General features: G+C 38.6%; 1 protein-coding gene across 1 annotated transcript in view; it reads right to left on the reverse strand.

The window, feature by feature from the left end:
* The window catches only part of csmd2 (CUB and Sushi multiple domains 2), a 240,549-nt gene that overhangs the window by 114,839 nt on the left and 102,878 nt on the right, over nt 1–22,832 (reverse strand). The window contains exons 6-9 of the mRNA XM_062436522.1: nt 6,071–6,183; nt 4,264–4,341; nt 1,876–1,963; nt 605–729 (exon numbers count right to left, since the gene is read on the reverse strand). Coding sequence (XP_062292506.1) covers nt 605–729; nt 1,876–1,963; nt 4,264–4,341; nt 6,071–6,183 — 404 coding nt within the window. The remainder of the gene's footprint in view (nt 1–604; nt 730–1,875; nt 1,964–4,263; nt 4,342–6,070; nt 6,184–22,832) is intronic.

The following is a 22,832-nucleotide window of genomic DNA, read 5'->3' on the forward strand; positions in this document are numbered from 1 at the left end:
TACAAAGTGTTGCACTAATCAAACTTCCTTGATTATTTTGTCATGTGTTTTTGAAATCGGCAATGGCAATCAGCACCAAGAATATTTCAGGTTATTTCATTGGAAATTTGTTTCACAGTGCACACAGTAAGCATTTCCTTGATCTCTGATGTCATCTGAGATTAAAAGCATTTTGTAGATTAGTTCTATCCTATTTGTAGGTATTAATTCAGTTCACTGAGGATGAAAACTGATGAATACATGGACATCAGGAGGACTGTGCAGGGAGCCTGACCGCTCTTCCTGTCTGTCACAAAATGGTTAGAAGTGAGGAAGACATGACTGATGGGAAGCACTATGCCAGCATGTCTAAACAGCAGGAAGCAAAAGGGTCAAAGTCAGGTCAGCAACTGTAAAATGGTGAATGCTGAATCCATTCTATTTTTTTTTTAACGGAAGAATGTATGTTGAATGATGAAGAGATGGACAGCACACTCACAAGCAAAAAAATAAATACAAAATGTAACATCAGTGCACTTTTGTATGTAAATAGGAATGGAGGTCATTTAAAGGCGACCTCCATTTCACATGTGCATCAATGGTCGACCAGAACGTCAATCCTTACCTCTGCAGATGGGCCGATCATCGCTCCAGCCTACATAGCTGTCCGTCACTCTGAGACAGCTGATGCTCTTTGAGCCCTGCAGTTCATAACCCTCGTCACAGGAGAAGTGGACTGTGGCTCCACGCCTGCAGTTGGGTTGCATACAGAGAAAATTCATCATCATCACACACCTCTCCTATAAAAAACATTATTCAGCTGTTGGAGTGCAGATAAGGTACATATATAAATAAGGTGACAGTAAAGAGAAAAAAAAAAAAAATCATACTGTATATATTTATATTATCTTTAACTTCCTGACTGCATTTTGAGAGACAGATATTACCTATTTGTCTGTGTTATGGTTGACCACTGCTAAAGCCAATAGACTGGAGCTCCATAACCCCACTGGTAATATCACCATCCCACAGACGCAGCCTATTAGTGGGCAGTGACCCAAATGGTAGCATATTTGTTTTGTTTTGGTGTACACATTTCTCTATTTGGTCTGGTTGCAGTGGCTTTATGGGGCATTGTAGTGGGGAATGTGCTGTATGCGAGAACACAGTTCTAGATGCAGCCCTTGATTTTGTTACAGCACCCAATAGCAAGCCAAATTCAACAATTTCCAATTTATCCACATTTCCTCGCTGCTCAAATGTTGATTGAAGCCTAACTGTGAACAATGTTTGAAGGTGTGAAACATCAAAAGTGAGCTAGGAGAGAATTTGGGATCAAAAACAAAATTGTGTAAAATTGTGGCATTCATTACAAAAGCAAATGTTCAAAATTTAAAAACAAACACAAAATAAAAAGCTCAATTACAAGAACAAACAATAGGAGAGACTAATTGATAAGATGGATAAGATTATTAAATCTTAACAAAAGTAACAAACAACTAAACTGACAATGAAATATTACATTAAATATGAAACAAAACCTTAACTGCTAATGAAAGCCTTTCATAGAAGGTCAAATTCAAATTAACAACAAAAGTCACATTATTGAATGAAAAATGAGGCTAGCCCACCTAACCCTAACTCTGATTACAGTATCTGCAACAATGTTCATTGAAAAAAACGACATTCACAAACATATATAACATACACATCACATATATGTTTAATGTATAGCTCAAGCCAGTGAGCCTGGTCAGTGACTTGTATCAAAGGACGTGGAGGTGAGTCACTAACCAGAAACCTAATGTCTATCATCCATATCAGTCCGTCTTTGTTCAGGACTTTTTCATGCATTCACTTACTGTTGCCACGTAATGTAGTGTTCTTGCTTTTTACCTGAAGTCAGAGCCTTTTCTTTTTCCCCGATCTGGAATGCCTGGGTCTGGACACATGTTGTGTCCCTGCGCTACACCCATCTGAGACACTAATAGAAAAACAACAGAGACAAAAATAAGTAAAGGAGAACACATACTGTTCATCAAAGCAAACTTTAAATGTGTTTATTCTTGCAAAACCGTACTGCTCCATTGAGGTTTATTAACAATATGTGAACACCTGCCTATACAGATGTTCATATATTGCTTTCTTTTTTTCTTTTTCTTTTTTTGGAAGAACCACCCCGGGCTATAACAAGAATATATTTGACTTGGATTCTATAGTTGGCAAGAAGGAGAGCGCCACTGAATTGTTCATGTTGTTCTATTTGGGATAAATGTGCATATAAACATGTTTACTATAAGAACATGAATAGAGTAGAGTAGATATATTATATCCATGTTCATTGTTAAGAATTTGTTTTTTGTTTTCTTTACTTTCTGCTCCCTGGTCAGCAGTCACTTAGTACTGCTATATTATTATAGATCACATTTAAAAATAAAAAAGGTTGATGAGTGGAGTTTAAGTGTTTCATTTTTGCACTGCAGTGTCCTTTTCTACATTAACTCATTTAGCAAACACCTTGACCATTTACCTCCTTAACAATTCTTAGACCGTACATGTTATCCCAGATTGCATTGCTTATGGTGCTTTGTTAAACAATGTCACTGGGTGCAAAACAGTGGAAGCTAACGTGTCACAAGGGGTCAAATAAACTTGGTCACTGAGGAGAGCCCATCTGATTGACTGTGAAGGGTCACAGGTCCGAAGGGCCAAATCAATGGGACACCTGCTCATTGGCCAGAGGTCCAGTCAAAGACAAGATGGCAATGAATTATAAACAAAGCTCACTGATGTCAGAGAGATTTGGAAAAAGGAGTTATTGTTTAAAAACACATTTACTACTTGATAAGGTCTAAAGATGATGAAATATGCACAACGTTAAGAAGTTTCATTCATCTTACAGTTCATAAAAACAATTACGGTGTATTCATTTGGAAAAACATCTTCCATAAAGTGAGTTTCATTCAATTAGTGGTCACAGGCTGTCGAATGTAGGAATAGAATTGGAATAAGAAACATAAAGGGAAATGTAAAATGGATGAATGTACAGAAAAGTAAAAAGCAATAAAGCACTAAAATGATATGAAGTTGTTTTTTTCTGAGAGAAGGAAAGAACAAAAGTGAAAGTTAAAGTGGGCAATGGAAGTAGACAAAATGAACTGTTAATGGCCTTGAGGTAGGACTACCATTAATGCACCTCTTTTTTTCTTTTCATGAGGTTGTTCTTAAACCCTTAGACATCCATCTCTCTCTCCGTCACTCTTGAGCCAGGTGACACATAGATTCCAAGTTGCTAATGTTATAGAAGTTCAAAAAAAAAAAAGCTACTGCATGGGATAATGAACATTGAACTCAGACAGAGGCTGGAAAAGAACAAGGGGCGAGACATTCTGCTAGACGAAAAGAGCAACCAATGCAATTACGACTGTCCATTTGCTATTAGAACAGAATCTCTAGAATCTCCAGCACAGACAGCGTGTCCTTTGTGTCTGCACCTCTTCCGACAGTCAGCATCCACCCATTTCTCTGGCCACGGAGGAAAGAAAAAAAAAACTTTTAACCCTTTGAACTCTTCAATAGTAGCCCTACGTCTCTCAATCTTTCTTTAACATGAACTATCGACCTGCTTCCCTGCCCGTCTGGCGCCGCTTCACTGTGGCACTGTGCGTTGTCGTTGACCGCATATAATGTAGTGTGATGATATCATCAACTTGTGACACAATTATACAAAGTGAAGACGCAACAGACAGAAACCTTAGTTTTCAGCTTCAAAAAGAATGAATGCCCTAGCTATTATGTTTTTTTTGTTTGTTTGGTTGGCACCAGAAAGCTGAAGCAGATGAACTTAGTCTTGAATAAGTCACTGTTTACTTTAAAATGTGTTCATATTTAAAACATTTCAGTGTGCTAATTAAAGGCATGTCTACAGACACTTCTCAAGCAAGAGAGAAGTTTTCTAGTGACGGTCCCAAATGAGAGGTGCTTTGTATGCCTGGTTCACTCTCTGCCAGGTAAATCTCAGAACATGCCTGTATATTTTCTTCAAATGATTCTCTTTAAACCCACATTAGCTTATATTTGGGCCATATGGGGACAGTTGAAACAAGCCGGAAAAAACAACATTGTCATATTATCACTTGTTAATTTGATATGGTGAACTTGTTAGCAAGTAGTTACTTATTGGCACATCCAGCAGACACGCATCAACACATCAGAGTGTTTCTGGCCATCTGCTGAATGTAATTACTATATCTACTTTGGTAGAAGTGAAGGTTTGTAACTTACACACTGATATCTTGTGGTGATTGTCTTTGCTTGGTAACATCTTTACACCTCGAGACTTGAGTTCAGTCATTTTCTTCACTGTAAAGGAAAGCAGAGCAGGGAGACATATAAGACAGGAGAAAGTGCAGTAATGATACCCACCCATATATTTCAACAGTGGCTGAATGTCTGCAGCAGGTACAATATAGGGCTGTGTGATATATTGCGTGATGACGGACAAACAATAAAAAAATTTAAAAAATGAACTATTCGTGGCTTTTTACTATATTGGGACAGGTATTGTTATAGACATATGAAATGCCCTATATCAGGATGTAGAAGAGAGCTCAATAATGTGCAATTCTGTGCAAATGAAGGGTGCAAGGAATATTTATTTTTCAACTATGAGAATTAGAAGGCAATGTAAACAACTAATTTCTATACAATAAACAGATGAGATTTAAATTACTGAGTTGATGATAACTGCAGAGAAATTAAAAAAAAAAAAAAAACAAGTCATCACTGCAAAATAAGAGGCTCATTTAGATGCATATTTATTCACCAATTTCAAAAACACCATCAGCATTATCTGTGCTCCCCTTCACACTCATTCTATTTAATTACTTTGACGGTCCCTGACAGCGGAACTTTACTTGTTTTGCACAAATGTGTTTTCATCCATTGCTCAGTTTCAGATGCATTGTAATTGAAAGCTAATCTGAGTCATGAGCCAAAAGTCTGTTTATGATGCGCCTGAAGGAAGAATCGCAATAGAAAAGCTCTTTTCAGATGTTTTACCCTGATTAACAACAGCGGACAAAGGTTATAATTGATGATTCTAGAAAGGTAACTGAGCAGTGAGTTGCAGGGGTCGAAGGTGCAGGGCTGCTTCATGCGCCCTGTAAAATGAAGATTATTGAAGAACAACAGAAAATAAACAGAGCCAATTATGATATTCAATCAGCACTCGCTTCATCACTCCAACAAGCTGCTCCTCTGGAATCATGGGAACAGTCGTGATGAGAATGGTTTGTGGGGGGTGTGGGATGAAGATAATCTAATTAAGGTATTAAGTCTCCCATTTCTCTCTGATCTTCTAAACATGTTTATCTAACATTGAACCTGTAATCCCATATGCTCGCTGCCTTCCCCTTTCTGTATTCTACACCCCCCCTCTTCTTTCTTTTTTTATTCGTCTCGCTCTTCCATCATCTCGGAAATTTCCAGCAGATGGCTGGAGGTGAGATCCTTAGAGATCACCTTTTTTTGTGGACAAACTAATCCTTTTTCCCAGCTCATCCCTTCTCAAAGTTGACCCCTGAACCTCTAAGAGTAATGGGACGGAAAATGAAAGCACAGGAGAGAGGATCTTTTGTGTTTATGTGTGAGTGCATGTGTGTACGTGCATATGTATGTATGTATGTATGTATGTATGTATGTTGTGCCTTATGCGCCAATATGAGTGAAATATTAGAATTAGGTAGATCAAAATTCAACCATATGTACTCTGGAGCACAGATGTGATGGATAACTTTAATTGCTATCTTTTATTATTTTTATTTCATTATATTTTATTCATTATTTCCTCTGTACAAGGGGAGATTTTAGTCTGATTCTGGCACTAGAGGAAAGATCCATGGGTCACCATAAACATGGAGATGTATCCTTGCTGGGACCAACATTAACATTTTCATTGAAATTTAGATGTTTCATTTTCAAAGTCTTCGGTACAAAGTTGAACCTGGCACATAAGATAGTTGACAATTTGATCGGATATTTGCATTTTAGTAATCAGTAGTCATCCTTTTAAAAAATCTCTGAATATTACCTTGGTACTGGGCACTGAAACCTCTCAACTTGTGGTTGCCGTCAGAGGTAAAATGCAGCCGAAGCCAGTTCTTGCTGCTAATGATGGGTGAGGGAAGGTTGGGGCCAGTGAACCTGTAGACACAGAGATAGAAAGAAGATAGAAAAGTGTTTTAAATTATTAGCACAGAAGCATTTTAGCATGCAAATTATAACGTAGCAGGCTCCAAACTACAGTTGTAGTTAGCATATCATGTGCACTGTAAGAATTTAAGGTTAAAGGCCAAGTATGTACCAATCTGTAGCACCAGTATCAGTACTAATACACTACCTGAGTATATGGACTCTGTTTCAGATCATTTCAATTTAATTTGATTATTATGTTTTTGTAGTTTGTCAAGCCACAGCCTCTTGTACACCATAAGATCCCTGTCTCTGTGGTTACGCCTTCTCTGAAAACATAAAACATTTCTCTCCATCATCTTTTATTCATGCTGTCATCTAACAGCGCAATAAAGTAACTTTTCTTGTGCCTCTGTTTTGTGTCACACCGCAATTATGCAATTCATCATCGTTCCAATTAAGTCAAACTCAATGGCAGACAGTACATTGTAGAGGCTGGCAGAACCTGTCATTCTTCCCAGTGATTGTCTTGTTTGTTTATGGTAATTATATTCATGTTTCAAAAGTGTCATGAAATGTCCATGTCATAGGAATGTTAGAATGCTCCACCTTTAAGATCTGATAAAGGGAGGATCTAGTACTCAATTAGACTGTAATGTTAAAAACTCTTAACCAAACTGTACCCCAATTTTTTTTTTAATGGGACCAGGAAAAAAAAAGCTTTGGCATTTCCAGATAAAGTATTCTATATTTAATGCTTTGAAGGAATAGTAAATTATACTTCACAAACACTTAAAGTTCTCCCTGATCTGTATGCTAATGAGAGTTGTTGCTTCCTAGATATTCTTCAGTTGTTAAAGCCAACGTCATTTGGCGACACATCAGGCTCTATTTTCCCAAAATAGGGCGCAGGCGCAGATCCAAGTCTTAATTCCTGGCTTTTGGCACATATGGGTGTGGCCAACACATTTTTGCAATTTTCCAGACCATCAGCACTGGCACACTCGGAGCTCAGCCAGGCGCATGGTGGAGGAATGCATTATGTGCAGGTGGAGCTGGGGCGGGCTTCAATAATGACCAATCACATGAGCTCCTCTCGTTCCCTTTAAACGCAGTAACAGGTAAAAAGGGAAATGAATTCACCTCTGTGAAGCACCTGAAGTTCTAAAATATAAACTAAGGACAATATTATTGCACATCAATCCAAATGTGCTGAGAATGACTGAATGAAAATAAAGCTGATATGTTCTCATGCGTGCTGCAGCTGCTGACATACTGATGCCGTTGCTAATTTTGTGCAAACTATTAATTTAGGATAATTAATAAATTTAAACTCCACAGTTCTCTTCCTCTGTATATTTGAAAGTCCTCATTTATGATTTTATATATATATATATATATATATATATATATATATATATATATATATATATATATATATATATATATATATATATATATATATATATATATATATATATATATATATATATATATATATATATATATATATATATATATATATATATATATATATATTATACTTAATGAGTTTGGAGAACACAGAGTTTGGGAAATTTTCTTTTGGGCAAGTTCTGTCACTGTTTAGTCAAAATATGTCATTGATGAATGATGGTATCCATGCTGTGCCAGCTGTGTGTAAACAAAGCATGGTCTTGTTTAAACCTGTCTTAAAATGCTTTCACTAACAGGTTTTATCAGTTCACGGCACACAGGATGTTGATACTGACTGCAAATATTTTGAAAGTTGACTGAAGTGGTGAAGCTGAAAACTCATTGTAATCAATCCTGTTGCAATGTGATGACTACAGCTGTTTAATAAACATGGGAAAGAGCCGACATTCTACAAGTTGTTGTTGGAAACGGAGTCCGACAGTATGTAATTCTGAACTCAGAGTAACAGAATTACGCTCATGATGATGAAATTATCGGTAAGAATCTTCCTTAAAAATGTAATTGTGTTTTGATTCCTGTGTCAATCTGCAGAAGATGAGAAAACTTGTAGAAAACTGATCGGGGCCAAACTAAACATAAATGAAAGATGTTTTGTGATTTTGGAGACATCTGTGTGCGTGCGCCTCTGCCAGCTGAAGCCACAAAAATTGCCCTGCGTGTGCGATAAGACGTGGTCTGAGCAGGTTTTATCGCAAACGCAATTTCATGCCAAAATGAGCACCAAAATTGCACTGCGGCGCCTGATTTGCATAAACACAGCCTCAGCTGTGCCTCTCCTCTCACGTTGGTGCAAGTGCACTCCTTTGGTGCCTGCAAATAACCGAACAGGCACAGATGCACAAAAATACAGACTTGCGCCCCGCGAAAATTGAATAAAGACCGCATTTGGAGCAGCGCTGGCCTTGCGCCTGCAGGAAAATGGAGCCCATCATGTTTCATGTTGAGACAGACTAACACAAGTACAGACACACATAAACACACCAACAGTGTGTGCACCTTTTCACTCACACACACATTCACACAAGTGTGTGTATAAATTTCAATCCCCCCCTATAAATTACATTCCCCAACTGTGTCCACCTCATTTCTCTAACACGTACTGAAATACACTCCCAGCTCTCATTAATACCACTGAAAAATAATAGGCACAGGAAAATCTGGGGATTTAATAAATAAATAAAACTGAGATATAGACTGGAAAAAAGGTGAGATCCACGTTGCAAACCAATAACTAATCTAAATCTATAAAACCCGGGATAGTAAGTATATGCAAAGTTTGATTACTGACTAACTTATGGTCCAAACAAACAAAACAAGTATAGTTAAATTAATAAGTTATGGTACAAATGTGGTGTTTGGGGACAAATGGTGTGTTCTCACCCACTTTGTCACATAAGGGTGTTTGGTTGAGATACCTGAATGACTTTTCTGTAAAGCTCTCTGAAGAACAATTAAAAGCAAGTGGGTTTCTGGGTGTAGACAGAATGAGTTGTTAATTTCATAAAGACAAAATTCCCTTTGTTTACAAAGTGAGCTCTTGCTGCATTGGGGCCACTTCATTACTGCAGCACAACTTACCAGCAACAGTAAAGCTCAGCACAAACTCACCAGAAAGGTCAAAATTAAATGAGTGGAAAAGAGTATTTTGGTCAGAAGTTAAAGACACACCACAAGGGAGAATGAAACAATGAGAAAAAAGAGAAAAATAGATGATACATCAAAACATTAGTGATTTGACTTTTGCAGCCACCTTGCAAGCAGACAGCAGGGAAATGGAGCAACGTGGATAAAAAAAATCCAGTATTTCATTAGTAATACCTACATTTACTGCCGAACCTCTGTCCTACAGCTGTTAACAGCTCCTGACCATCATGGCTGCCATCCCCTCACTTGTAAATCAGTTAAACTACTTATGGCTTAGGGGTTACATGTGATGTCAATTACCTCAAACCTTTTTAAATCAGACTTATTCTAAGCTTTCTTTACTAATTAAACAGTAATCTTTAAGCCACAGAGATTGAGATCAGATAGAACCGGGGGGGGGGGGGGGGGGGGGGGGGGGGGGGAATGGCGAAATAAAGTAAACTAAACTAATCATTGCTATTATGTAAAGTTTTAGGATGTAATTATTTGCTTACTCACTTATTAGAAGAGTATTTTAGGAACAATTGTATGCAAATGTGTTGAACTCCACTCAGGCCAGTTCCCAGTCAATAACAATCACTAGTAGTTATTGCTACGCATGCTAACCTTGCAGTTCATCTCTTGCTGCTAATCTTAGTTAATGTTATGTTGGTTAAAATCCTCGTCCTTGTACCAAATCATTTGAACGGCGGAGACACTAAGTCTATACTGACATTTTAATGTAAGAAAAATTAAACATTTTTATGAACTGTCTTTAGGCCACAAAAATAACACTAAACACAGCAAATTAAACCTATTGTACTGTATGATTTCCCTCCTTTCAAGCTGTTGCCAACAGAGCTGGGAGCTCAGACCATTACACACTCTTAGATGTAATTTCTTTCAATCAACATTTCACAATGACCCCTACTTTCCCCTAAAGAGACACTTTATCTGCAGGATAATGGATGGGTAAACGGAATAAATGATGAAAAAATAGTGAAATGCCTCGATTCAGTTAAATGACACAGTCCTCTGCTTTTACAGGCATTTGTTTTGTCTCTTCTTTTTTGAAAGGCTTTTTTAAAAATGGGCATAATTTAGTTATTTATCTGATTGGATTATTATTCTCTTTTCTATAAGTATGACCTGGAGGCTACATGGTATAATGAAAGTGAGGCGGAAATGTGAAGCCATATCATATGGCCTTGATTTACAGCGGCAAGTGTAAGACTGATAAAGTGAGTCGGCATGCCTAAGGGGTGGGCTGGTTTATCACTTAAGAGAGTGGATTAAGGACTGACGGAGCTCATGTAGTGTATGGCACATGTACATTTAGATTGATACCATCGGGAAGAAGAGCGCCAGAATTACCCCTGGCTCAAAGTACATAGCACGCCAGCATCAAGATTTGAATGCTAACTACTCAGTTCAGTTGCACTGTGTTACTGTGCTTTTCACTGTAGGGCACAAATGAAAATGTCCCTTTGAATTAAAAGGCAATTTGAGCAGGAATCAGCTTTCATTAATACTCAACAATCCAACCAAAGAGAAAGACGATAGTCAACTGATGGATATGCTATTAAGGATTAAGCTTTCAAGAAATAGAGGCTGAGGGATGAACAGACCACCATGAATATCATTCTGACCCAATATCACATCTGCCTTTCCCCATTTCACAGAACCCCCCCCTTTTTTTTTCTTGCTCTAAACATTAAAGTTTTAGTGTGAAATTGACTGATGGGAGCAACAGAAAAGAGTCCTGACGGAGGTCTCCTGAAGGGTGTTGTGGCTACTTCTATTGTTCCCTTTTTCACCTCACCCTCTCCCTCTCGCTCTGTCTGGCTGACCATATTAAATTTTATGCAGAATTGTCTTGAGAGTGCGGTGCTAAATCAGTTTCCATTTTCCAAGCCCCAAAGCTCCTCACTCTTTGTCAGGCTTTTGATGGTTCTCCAAGAAATGTATTTTTGGGCGAGCCAAGGTGATAGAGGTAGCCAGTGGAGGTGCGTGGTGTTTTTTGACTAAAGGGACTGAGCTGTGAACCAGACGGTGATGCAGCTTTTCTGTAAAACAGCGGGGGTTTATTATCAAACTTCATAAAAGATCTGAGAGGATATAATGGTTACACAACCTTTAGAGACAACATCCGATTACTGGGTATCTGAAGTCGGATTTGCAAAATTTAGTAAGATATTCACTTGCATATTATGATTGAGGGTTTCAGGAATATGCAAGAATAGTCGAAATCCATTTATGTAACACTTGCACAGAGGTACTTTCCATGCTGATGTGATGAGACTCATTAAACTGTTAATGCCTTTCAGCATTTTGAACAAAGGTCGTCGTCATCAGGCAATTCAGCATCCTTTCCCAGCGGAATGGGTCTTTTTTTTCTGCTTTATATTCATCGTTTCATGTCATCTGTTTTCTGTTCGAGGGGCAAGGTGTCAAATTACTCTATGCATAATCAGTAATGGGTGGAGTTTAGGTGTCAGAGGTGACCGGCTCCACATCAGGATCAAACACTTTAAATCACTGTTCAGGGCAGGAATTCATTGTGGCATAGCATCTGATGACCATACATGCGTTCATTTGTGGGTGTCTGTGTGTGTGTGGTTAGGAGAGGGCCAGTTCTGGGTGAAGAACGTCCCTGTTAATTGCAGCTACTTAGGCAGATCAATCAGAGCTCTGCTCAGTATGCAGGTCCTGGTGCTTACAGCAGACCGAGGGTCACAGTGACTTTAAAGCCAAAACTTTCTGCATTTTAATGAGGCTATGTGAATTATAGCACAGGCCAGCCCATCCAGATGTATATGCAGGCGCACACACACACACACACACACACACACACACACACACACACACACACACACACACACACACACACACTAGGCCAAGCAAACATTTTCAGTTACAAACACGAATGCATAATCAGCTTTGAATGTCTTCATTGCACATGTCTGAATAATTACTGCACATGTAATCGTGTTTAATTTTCACTGGTTGATGATTCTGAATCTTAACATGTAACATTTAACTCAGAGAACTTGAGCCTGACGATCAACTGCTACTGTCAATTGCTGTTTTTCCATTACATGGAACTGGCATTACTCAACTCTATTCTACTCGACTCTAATTGCTTTCCTTTTAAGGTTTTTGTTTTCCTTTACAAATAGTACCCCCTCAATGCAGGGCGGGGTTTGCAGGGATGAGTGAGGTTGATTTGTCAAACACACACAGTGCAGTTGCTTTGTGTGTCTGAGCCACTTCATTCATTAAACGATGAAGTACTCTTGCATCGATTTAGGACCAGTTTAGGATGAGGGGAGGACATCTCTCTTTGTTTATTAACGTTAAAAGTTAGACTTCGCTGCCTGACTCATTTTTAAACAGACGAGAGAGAGAGAGAGAGAGAGAGAGAGAGAGAGAGAGAGAGAGAGAGAGAGAGAGAGAGAGAGAGAGAGAGAGAGAGAGAGAGAGAGAGAGAGAGAGAGAGAGAGAGAGAGAGAGAGCACAGTGGTGGTCGAGTGAGGAGAGGTGGGAGCAGTAGAGATAAAATCCCTGAATGAGAGAAATAAATTGTTATTTACTGATTGTTTCATGGCGTTTATGTTCAAAAGCAGAAATAAATAACATCAAACACTCAACAGATGATTTATTGTTGAGACAGCTGCTCCTGGTTTCTGCATTTCTCCTTTTTATTCATTCATTACATTTGACTAATGCAGCAGTAAATATGAAGAACAACTTGACAAATCTGTGTTGTTTTTTTCCTCATGTGTGACTGCTGTGTTTTAAACATGGCTGTGATTGTTTAGCTGAAGAGTACCGGTGAATGAGTCCTGCACCAGGTCAGAAACCTGTCGAAAGTGGTGAAAAATACAATTATATAAATATACAGGTACGGGCACAGGTGCAAATCAACTAAATGCGGGCAAGTAAAAAATGATTTGCAGTGTACAAGTGAGCAGTCATTATAATATTAGTATGCAATTATGTATATTATGTGTGTGTGTGTGTGTGTGTGTTGTGTTGTGTGTGTGTGTGTGTGTGTGTGTGTGTGTGTGTGTGTGTGTGTGTGTGTGTGTGTGTGTGTGTGTGGTGTGTGTAGGTGTATGTGTGTGTGTGTGTGTGTGTGTGTGTGTGTGTGTGTTTGTGTGTGTGTGTGTGTGTGGTGTGTGTAGGTGTATGTGTGTGTGTGTGTGTGTGTGTGTGTGTGTGTGTGTGTGTGTGTGTGTGTGTGTGTGTGTGTATAAGTGTGTGGTGTGTGTATAAGTGTGTGTGCACTGGCAATGTCAGTGAATGTGCAGAACTGCCCTTTTTGCAGAGACACACATTATGATTGTGCAGCAAGTAAAAATGAAGCACTTTAAAGTGAGTGACTGTGCCTCCTATGTGTTTAATCATGGGTCAGGCCTCAGGTCTTCTGTTTACAGGTCTGGACCGGTCTGGATTTGGCATGGTGAGATGGATGCATGTACCAGACTGGTTTCAGGGCTGAGCTTTGCGGGTGTGGGCAAGTGTAGGTTTGCAAAATTGTGCCCTTGCAGGACTCTGTGAGAGAAATGACTGACCAATCAGTGGTCTGCAGTGTTTTCACATCACTTTTTAGCTTCAGCTAAGCTTGCTTAGAATCTCAATGGAGTAGATACCAAAACACAGATACCACACATAGCGGGTATTATCTACAACTTCTGCCAGATGGAAAACCAAAAAAGGTGAGTAGAGTCAAGTTGAGCAGGTACCATGTAATAGAAGAGGGACTCCTGTAACAGAGGGGTTTATGAAATGTGTATTTTGGTTTTGAGGAGTATGAGCAGAGAATTTGCTAACTGTTAATTGTTTACAAAGACCAAGGCTAAAATGATGCGGCAGGTGCCACAGTAGCTTAGATGGGAACAAACCAGATAAGGATGTTTACTGAAAGCAGCAGCCTTGACAAGAGAGAATAGTTCCAAGGTGTAAAAGCTGTGAACGGTTTTTCATCTTTGTGCACACTACAAACTAACTTTGTGTTGTGTCCCATGCTCTGAGCCTTAATAAAGTGTGACAATACTCTCCAAGAGATTTTGTGTCTTGTTACTTTTTGTCAAAGTGAAAATCCAAAATTGCCACAAGAGCACATACCAATAAATTGCGACTCTCCCACTCTCTCCCCTCTCTGTCATTCTCTCTAACACACACGATTCACCTACACACACGCTCCACATCCTTCAGAGGTAAAACTAATCAGTGTGGAAGACCCTTAAGTCCAGAATGGCAGTATTAGAGCGCCGGCAGTGGAGCTGTGGCTCTGACCTTCAGATGTAACCGTGACCAGACGTACACTGGGGGTTTAAATGAACCACAAGAGCCCCTTGCTCCAAACAACACAGATACTTCCACACTGTTCATTCATTTCTTCAAACAACTACTCAAGCAGTAAAAACCATCAACCTTACACTCTAAGTTAAGGCCAAAGTATTAAGAGAGGCCTTCAGGGCAGTTATGTCTCATGGGTCTATGCTGCACTGGACTCAAGTCCTGAGTGCAAAAATATGGTACTGCAGAGGTCGAAACTTCCACTAGCCAAGTCAGTAAAAGTGCAGACCCATCACCTCCAACGTGCCCACTCCTCCTTCTCTGGTCCAACAGAGCCAAAATGTCTGTTCATCTTTTTCAGCCCTCATGTATTATTCATGTGCAGACCTCTGGCCCCATCAGAGAGTCTTGTTAAATCTTCTGAGGGATTTCTTTCTTCCTCTTTCCACAACTCATTTTCTGCCCTCACAGAACATATAATATGGACACTGATTGAAAGAAATGTCCTTTTGGGAAGAACAACGCACGCCCTTCATCTTGGCTCCCTTTCCCTTATTCTTTTCTTCTTTCTTTATTTCTTTTTTTTTTTTTTTACATTTCATCAAGCCTATCTTGAAGCTTCCTGCAAACCCATTTGTGTGTTTAAGGTATATAACTATAGTGGAAATACAGCAAGTAATACCCACCACAAGTTTGAGCATAGAATATAAAACTATATTTCTATATATATATATATATATATATATATATATATATATATATATATATATATATATATCTTTCCTTTCATAACCAATCGCCAAATGCACATTTCCCCTTTTTTCTAGATTCAGCTCTCTTTTTCAAAGACAATATTATATTACCATAATGGTGCCTTAATTGAGGATATATTCTTCCAATTTGAATAGCCATGCAAATGAAAAGAAACCTTACAGGCTACTCTGCCATGCTGTTTCATTGTCTTCACCAAAGAGCCACATATAGTCACACAAGCACAAGTCTGCAGCTAAGACAGTGCTGGCACATTTTTCTTACAAGGTCATGACATTCACATGAATGTGTCATGTCTGTCAGGGGCATTAGAATAGCTTAGGTCATGGTGATGATGTGTGGAAATGAAAAGTGAGAGCAGTGTGGGGATAAAGAGTGCAAGGGGAAGAACAGTTTGGAATAGTTATGAGGGTTTTTCCCCCAAGTCACTGAGACCTGAAATTGTATGAGTTACACGTTGGACTTTAAAGTAAAATTGAAATTGAAATACTTTTGGAACACTTGGAAAAAGTTGGATGGACAGTGAAGTACTAATAAAAGATCTCTCTGTACAAAACAATCTCTCGTTGCCTGATTCATGATCCTGGTGTGTAGTTACATAGCTTGGTGATTTTCTGTTTGCTCAGCTAAAACATTTGTATTGTTTTATTTTCCAGGTGGTGTTATGTAGCTGTGGTTTTAGGAGATACTGCAGGTAATGAAGTGGTGGTGCCTCTGAGCTCCTCTCATATCTAACGTTAGCAGCATTTGTTCTTTATCAGTTATTAATGACTGACCTTCACTGTATTCTCCAGCATAACAGTGTATATGTGACACTGGACTGTTATGTCAAATAAGAGTTACTCTTAAAAAGAATGGACCCATATTTGGAGTTTCAAGCATTCTGTGTAACTCTGAAGTCATCCACAAGAGCAGGTGGAGGTGTCAAGAAACAGCTAATAAATAGCAGCTGTGCCAGCTGATTCCTCAGCAGTACCTGATGTAGTCTCAATATCATGCCAACACCTTCATTTCCTTTGATATCCCACATCTATAAATAATGTTGCATCCAGAAGGAACAAACAATTTCTTTAATTCCTGGCATCTTGATAAAAATTGTATCCTTATGTTTATAGCTTAGCTTAAGTTGGCTATTTTTAATGTCTAACATTTTCTCTTCAACACAGTCTCTGTTTTGAACCAGGGAGGCTTCGGATGCAGGCATGAAGGAAAGGAAGAAGATGACCTGAAGCTGTGGAGGCCAGACATCATCAACCACCTTATCAAGAGGTCATTTTCAGTTCCAGACTGTGTTGTTTCTTTATTTAAATATGAAAGATAGTAAGAGAGTTTTATTAAATTTAGGGGAAAGATTGAGATCATGAAGGAGTATTTTTGAATTTTTTTTTAACTATTTATCTGTCTCGTGATTGCTTCTGTGTGTATTTTGATGTGGAGCCAGAAACAGATATGAAATATCTCATTAAGCATTGTGCAGCTCTGCCAGGATCCACTCTGTCCTTTCTAGTTGTTTTAAAAGGGTGATCATTTTTTCTTTTTCATTTGGCCATATATGTTTGAAATATACATACAAAAAAGTTTTTGCATTTATGTCTTAAAAATAGACATAGTATATGTCATACTAGTGTTTTATGGTTTAGTGGTGGCCTGCTGTTTACTGTGTGTGTTAAAACACGTATTTAGCACCATTCAGTTTAATGGTAACAGGAACTTCCAAGTTAGTGCTTTGAATATATTTGTTTCTCAGTGAGTAGCAGCTCTGTACACAGAGTGAGAAGTTAAATCAGACACTGTGTCATTTAACTGACCTAACACACTGACCATTGTGCAATAGTTTCTGTTGTGTGTAAGTATCTTTCCAGTAGAAAGTCTCTACTAATGTTGTTACTGCCTGATATAGAAAACATTACAACATTGTGAAGTGAAACAGCAAAGTGCAGCACTCCTGTCCAGTTCTCCACTTGTTCTCACATTGTCAGTCTTTTAAATTCAACTCGAGACGTATCTGTAGCAAGTCCATAAGATCACTTCTGCTTTAAAACAGAAGTATGATTGCAAAAAGATGCAATATGGAAACACAATAGTTCAGGCACAGAAAAAGGTGAATACATAACCCACTGGTCTAAGTGATGTCCTGTATGATATCTGCGATATGGTTCAGTCTTATTATTTCATAAGATAATATAAAATACATATTTTATGACAAGACATTTAAAAGTAATATTTATAGAAGACAGGGGTGACCCCATTAATACATCTACCAAAACCAATTTTTGAGTGAATCTGTATAAAAAGTTAATAAGGTTCTTGCACCTGATCTTCCCACTGCTTAAAACTGTGATTGTCTTTTTTTCACTATTTGATAACAGCCAAAATGACACACAGACAAGGAGACGGAATGGGACAGAAACATAAACCCAAGCCACTCAATTCATGGAAGTAAAGAATTTAGTGCCACTTGTTCCGCAATTGATCCCAACGTCAGTCTGATTTATCACTTGTGCTCAAAAAGTCAAGGTGGATGTAGGCAAAGTCACAAAGAGCAAAGCAATAGGCCCGAGCTGCTATCGAATGAACTGTGGACCAATGCTGATGAGGAACTCATACAGAGTCTAATGGCTTAGATTATTGAATGTTTGTCTTCAACAAAATGACCCACACAGGCACAAATGACTTGTTTGACTAATATGAAGCAAAAGACAAATTCAGTCACACAAACTTGTAGCTATTCTCTCCATTTTTTGCCTTCCATTTAATTCCTATCACATCCAGCTGACAGGATGCTTCACCGTCATCACCAAGAAAGGTTGCTTAAGACACACATACACACCCTGATGTATATGAACAAACATACACATACACACCCGCCATCAATCACATCACAAAACTCAAAAAAAAAAAGAATAGAAAAAAAAGTAAGCGCTTCTCAATGGGTGCAATCGTCTGGAGGCGGTATTGGATCTGTGGTTAACGGGAGAAAAACAAATGAGTTTCCAAGGTCACTCTTAAAAGCAGCAGTGATAATTGAGCCCTCCCTGTAGATCTATCAAACACAACAATAAACAAATGCCAGCGATATCCTAGGGCCGATTACGGCGACATCATCCCTCCCCTCTACAGGAAGCTTTGCTTCGAAATACATGGTAAAAAAGAGCTGGGAAAGACAAAGCGGCTGTCACAGTGTGACGGAGCAAAAGGCAGGTAGAGAAGCGTTTTGTGAAAACAAAAGTTAAGGTCATGAAAGAGATCATGGTGACTATTATTCTAAACAAATCATTCTCAAGGTTAAAAAACACAGTGACTGCATCAAGGCTGTGACTCGGAATTTTGTCAGTCGAATTGGATTTGGCTGTTCAATACGAAGATTCAACTATTTGTTCCTTTTTTTCCTTTCATTCAAACTATCTGGCAATCAGAAAATCCATTGCCATGATTTTTTAGTGATGATTTCCACCACATTAACACAGTCATATGCAACAGAGTCATGAAAACATACTTTTGAGCAAGTAAAAATCAATAAAAGACAACTGCATATGATGCAAGATTTGAATTGTGGCCTATTTGAATTGCTGACATAGAGGGCCCCATCTTGCGGTCGGCGCACAGCGGATGGCGGGTGTGGCGCATGTGTCTTTGTTAGTTTCCCCCGGTGCAGTTGTCATTTTCTCACCCTGCGCCCACATTGTCTAAATAGCAAATGCACTTGCACCAGTCTGTGCGCCTATGGGTGTGTTGGTCTCAAAATAAGGTGGGGTCAGGCGCATTGGTGGGGCGTTGCTATTTTGAGGCAGAGGAAAGCGATTGCGCTACTGACCAAAAAAAAACAGGTCTAAAGTCACTGGTGCATATGTCACTGTTATTAAAAGGCGCATCATCAAGAGTCCAATATGCTCCTAGATAGGCGGGTGCGCTGCGCGCATACACTGTGCCTGTTACGCACACGGAGGCGCAGCAGCACACAACATGCAAAACATCACAAATAAAAGGACCAAAATAGGAGTTTGTATTATGATGTACATCAACATATTAAAAAAAAGTCACAATGACGTGCCACTATGTATCAGAATCAGTCAATCGCAGTAATGATCAATGAAACTGTCAATGTAATCATGTGACCAATCCTGGTAAATCCGCCATCAAACTAACAATCCGCCAAGGTGACAGCACACCTGGATATTAAAGGGAATGGGAGATGACACTCTGATTGGTTTACCGCATGTTACGCCCAAAAGACACCTATGATTAATGAGGGGACTTAAGTCCGACCCTTTTAGACCATGCGCCTGGCGCAGTGACCATTTTTCCGCCGTTAAAATAGCAAAAGTGGATTTGGACACGCCTCAAAGGCACTTGCGCCACACGCTTCACGCCATACGCTATAGATCATTAAAATAGGGCCCCTAATATCTGGCTACTATATGGATATGTCAGAATAATGAGACAGGCACCACACTTGTGTTTCTTGTAAATGAGTAAACAAATGAAATTCAGAGTTTTCCCCCTTGTGAAATAACTGACATCTCTTCTTCATCTCTAATTCCGACAGATGAATCGACTCATTAACTTTCAGGGGGCAGCCCTACACTGGATTTAAGATGAAGTGGCTCAAAAATAACACACTCTGCTACCATGAGAGCTCACTGCACCAGTAAACTACTAAAGGAAAGGTCAGGGGATAATCAAAGTCATGAGGAGTCATCCTCTGGGATCATAAATGTCTGTACAAAATTTCATGGCAAGTCATCCACCAGTTCAGTCTGGACCAAAAAGCTTATGTGCTGTCTAAAATGGGAGTGTTAGTACCTGTCAGCAGTCTGTTAGATCGCATATTTCCTCTTGTTGTGTTTGTTTTCTTGGTCCAAATATGAACATAAATAATAAATATTCATTTGCAATCAAACAACTGAAATTGTCTCACTATAGCAGCTCTGAGTTGGAGATGTGCATTTATGCTGCTGGTTTTTCAGTGTGAGATGACGCAGTATGTGAAGAGACAGGTGAAACTACGCTAATGATAATGAACCTGGCAACACTGTCAAATCCCCCCAACGCAACTGGCACATTTTATTCCCTTGATACCAGAGCATCCTGAAATAACTGCTTTGTTACGGTAGAGGAAAAGTGTTTGTGGGTTGTTGTTTGTATTTATTTGTGTACTGTATGTGTGTGATTGCACATTCATTAACTGTACAGTATAATAAATGTCAGATACATATATTACCAGGTTGACAATCATACTGTATGCACACAGTACAGAGCTTAAGAATCCCCCCCCCCCTTTTTATTTAAAGTTATAATTGGACACCATTCTGATATTTGTAATTGACACTTAAATCCGGTCCTTTGAATTCAAAGCTATTCACAGTTTCTTCTTATTTTTGATGACACGCTCATTTCTTTTTGCACTAATTATAGAATTTTCAATGTGATTGAGTTTTCATTTGTATTCATGAAATTACAGTATAACTCCATTCTGATGATGTACCACTTTTACATATGCTTGCCACAAATGATTGCTGTTAGTTTCAGGAAATGCCAAATACATGCATCTTTTACTAAATATTTTTGAGGTTCATGCGGTCATTAAATGCATGCATGATTTAAAAGCAGTCCATTAGTAACAGCAACTTACTGGCATTCATAAAACTAAATGGCATATAAACCTATGTTGCTCGACAATCTGCCCCTGTGCACTTTTTATAATGAAGGCACTGAATACTGCAGAGTCAGAATTTCCCCTTTAAAACAATAAGCCCCAAGGCTCCCACGTATCAAGGCTTAGCACACTACATAAAGGTCAACATAAATATAAAGCAAGCTAATTAACTACAAGTGGGAAATATATACAAATTAATAATGCATATTAAAATCCATCTACATTCATTCGAAAATGTTATTTTGTGAAACATTCTAAAGGGTTTCATTTAAACTATCATTGAGGAAAAAAAACTTTTTTGACAACTGCTTAAATCAGCAGAAAATAGATTGGGTTTGATTAATGGTAAAGAGACATTTTTACCACACCAAAGTGCTTGGAAAAGAACATCCACCATCTCTATACTTGGACATCATTTTTGGATTCAATATCTACTACCCACACACTTCTGTTTTACTCTAAATCACCCACTCCAATATACAACTACTATTTTAGCTCATATCTCCTGCAAAGGCGTTCTAGTATTTTACTAATGTTAGTTATCAGTGATCCCTCACTCAATCCCCTCTGCAACTGCTTTTTTGGGCATCTTTTCAGATGGACTGTGAAGAGGCTTTCTGAACAGATATAAATAAGGCTCAGGCTGTATTTTGGTGACAGTGCTAAGGTGTTGATAGCACCAACATGAATGCAAAGCAGTTTTTGTAAAGTACATATTTTGTGGTTGCACCTGTTTCCCTTTCAAGAATGTAAGTGGAGTAATGCCACTGAGTTAGTAATTATGCAGATTAGGTGGTGCATGTGCAGTTTTTAACATTTTTCAGGCAAATAACTGTGCTACATTTTCCACCCCTCCATACACCATTTCTTATCTCAAAAGCAAACACACTTAGAAAAGTTTAATTTACAAAAACGTGCAAGACCTTTTTATGTTGAATGGTGCATATTTTATTTTGATCAAATTTGAGTGGGCATTTGAAGGATTATATTATCAGTTTTAAATTACACCTGATGATCATTTTAAACTTATGAAAATGTAATATGCAATAAGGAAACAGTCTGATTGGATGGTTTATTGTTAATTACGTTATCTACAAAAGTCTGTAGAATGTGTGATATACATTCCCTCGTAACTACTTACAGGGGGCAAATAAAAGGAAAAACCATCTTAGTAAGGTGTTGGGGCCAAACCATTCCAGCAAAATGCCCCTCACAGCATAACAGAGCCACTGAATCCCCTCACTGTAGCGGTCAAGCATTAAGGCCTGTACCGGTTTTTCCATTAATTTGTCACCCATCTGTCTGTATCATACAGAATATGTGTGTTACTTTGTAGTCTCTAATTTGAACAATGCACTATGGGTTACTCCATACAGGTAAAATCATGTAAGATTGATTTACCGTAGGGAAAACCATGATTAACAAACAGTTAGAATGAAAAACATGTTATTGTACTACTAGGCAATGTGAATGTAGTCTGTCTATTTTTTTGTGCATATCATTACGCATGGAAAGGAATTGCAGTTTTTCCAGAATTGTAAATCTAACTTAAAAAGGGATATTATCTGCTCCTGAAGGCATATTTGACGAGCATATTTGTGCCTTGCAACTCTGCTTTCTGAAGATAACATTTTCTCTGCAGAGAAGTCGGCTTCTTCCGGCCCATTAGGAAACTATCTGCTGCTTTTAAACTGGATGAGAGGAGTTGATTTGATTTGAGGCTGATCACACCGCTAAGCCTCTTTTCCAGTTTGTGCTGTGCTGTACCAGCATCACGATTGAGCTTTCAGTCACCAAGTTTACAACATACAGTGATCACAGAGTATGTGCC

The sequence above is a fragment of the Scomber scombrus genome, chromosome 16, assembly GCF_963691925.1.
Source record: "Scomber scombrus chromosome 16, fScoSco1.1, whole genome shotgun sequence".
Taxonomy (NCBI): domain Eukaryota; kingdom Metazoa; phylum Chordata; class Actinopteri; order Scombriformes; family Scombridae; genus Scomber; species Scomber scombrus.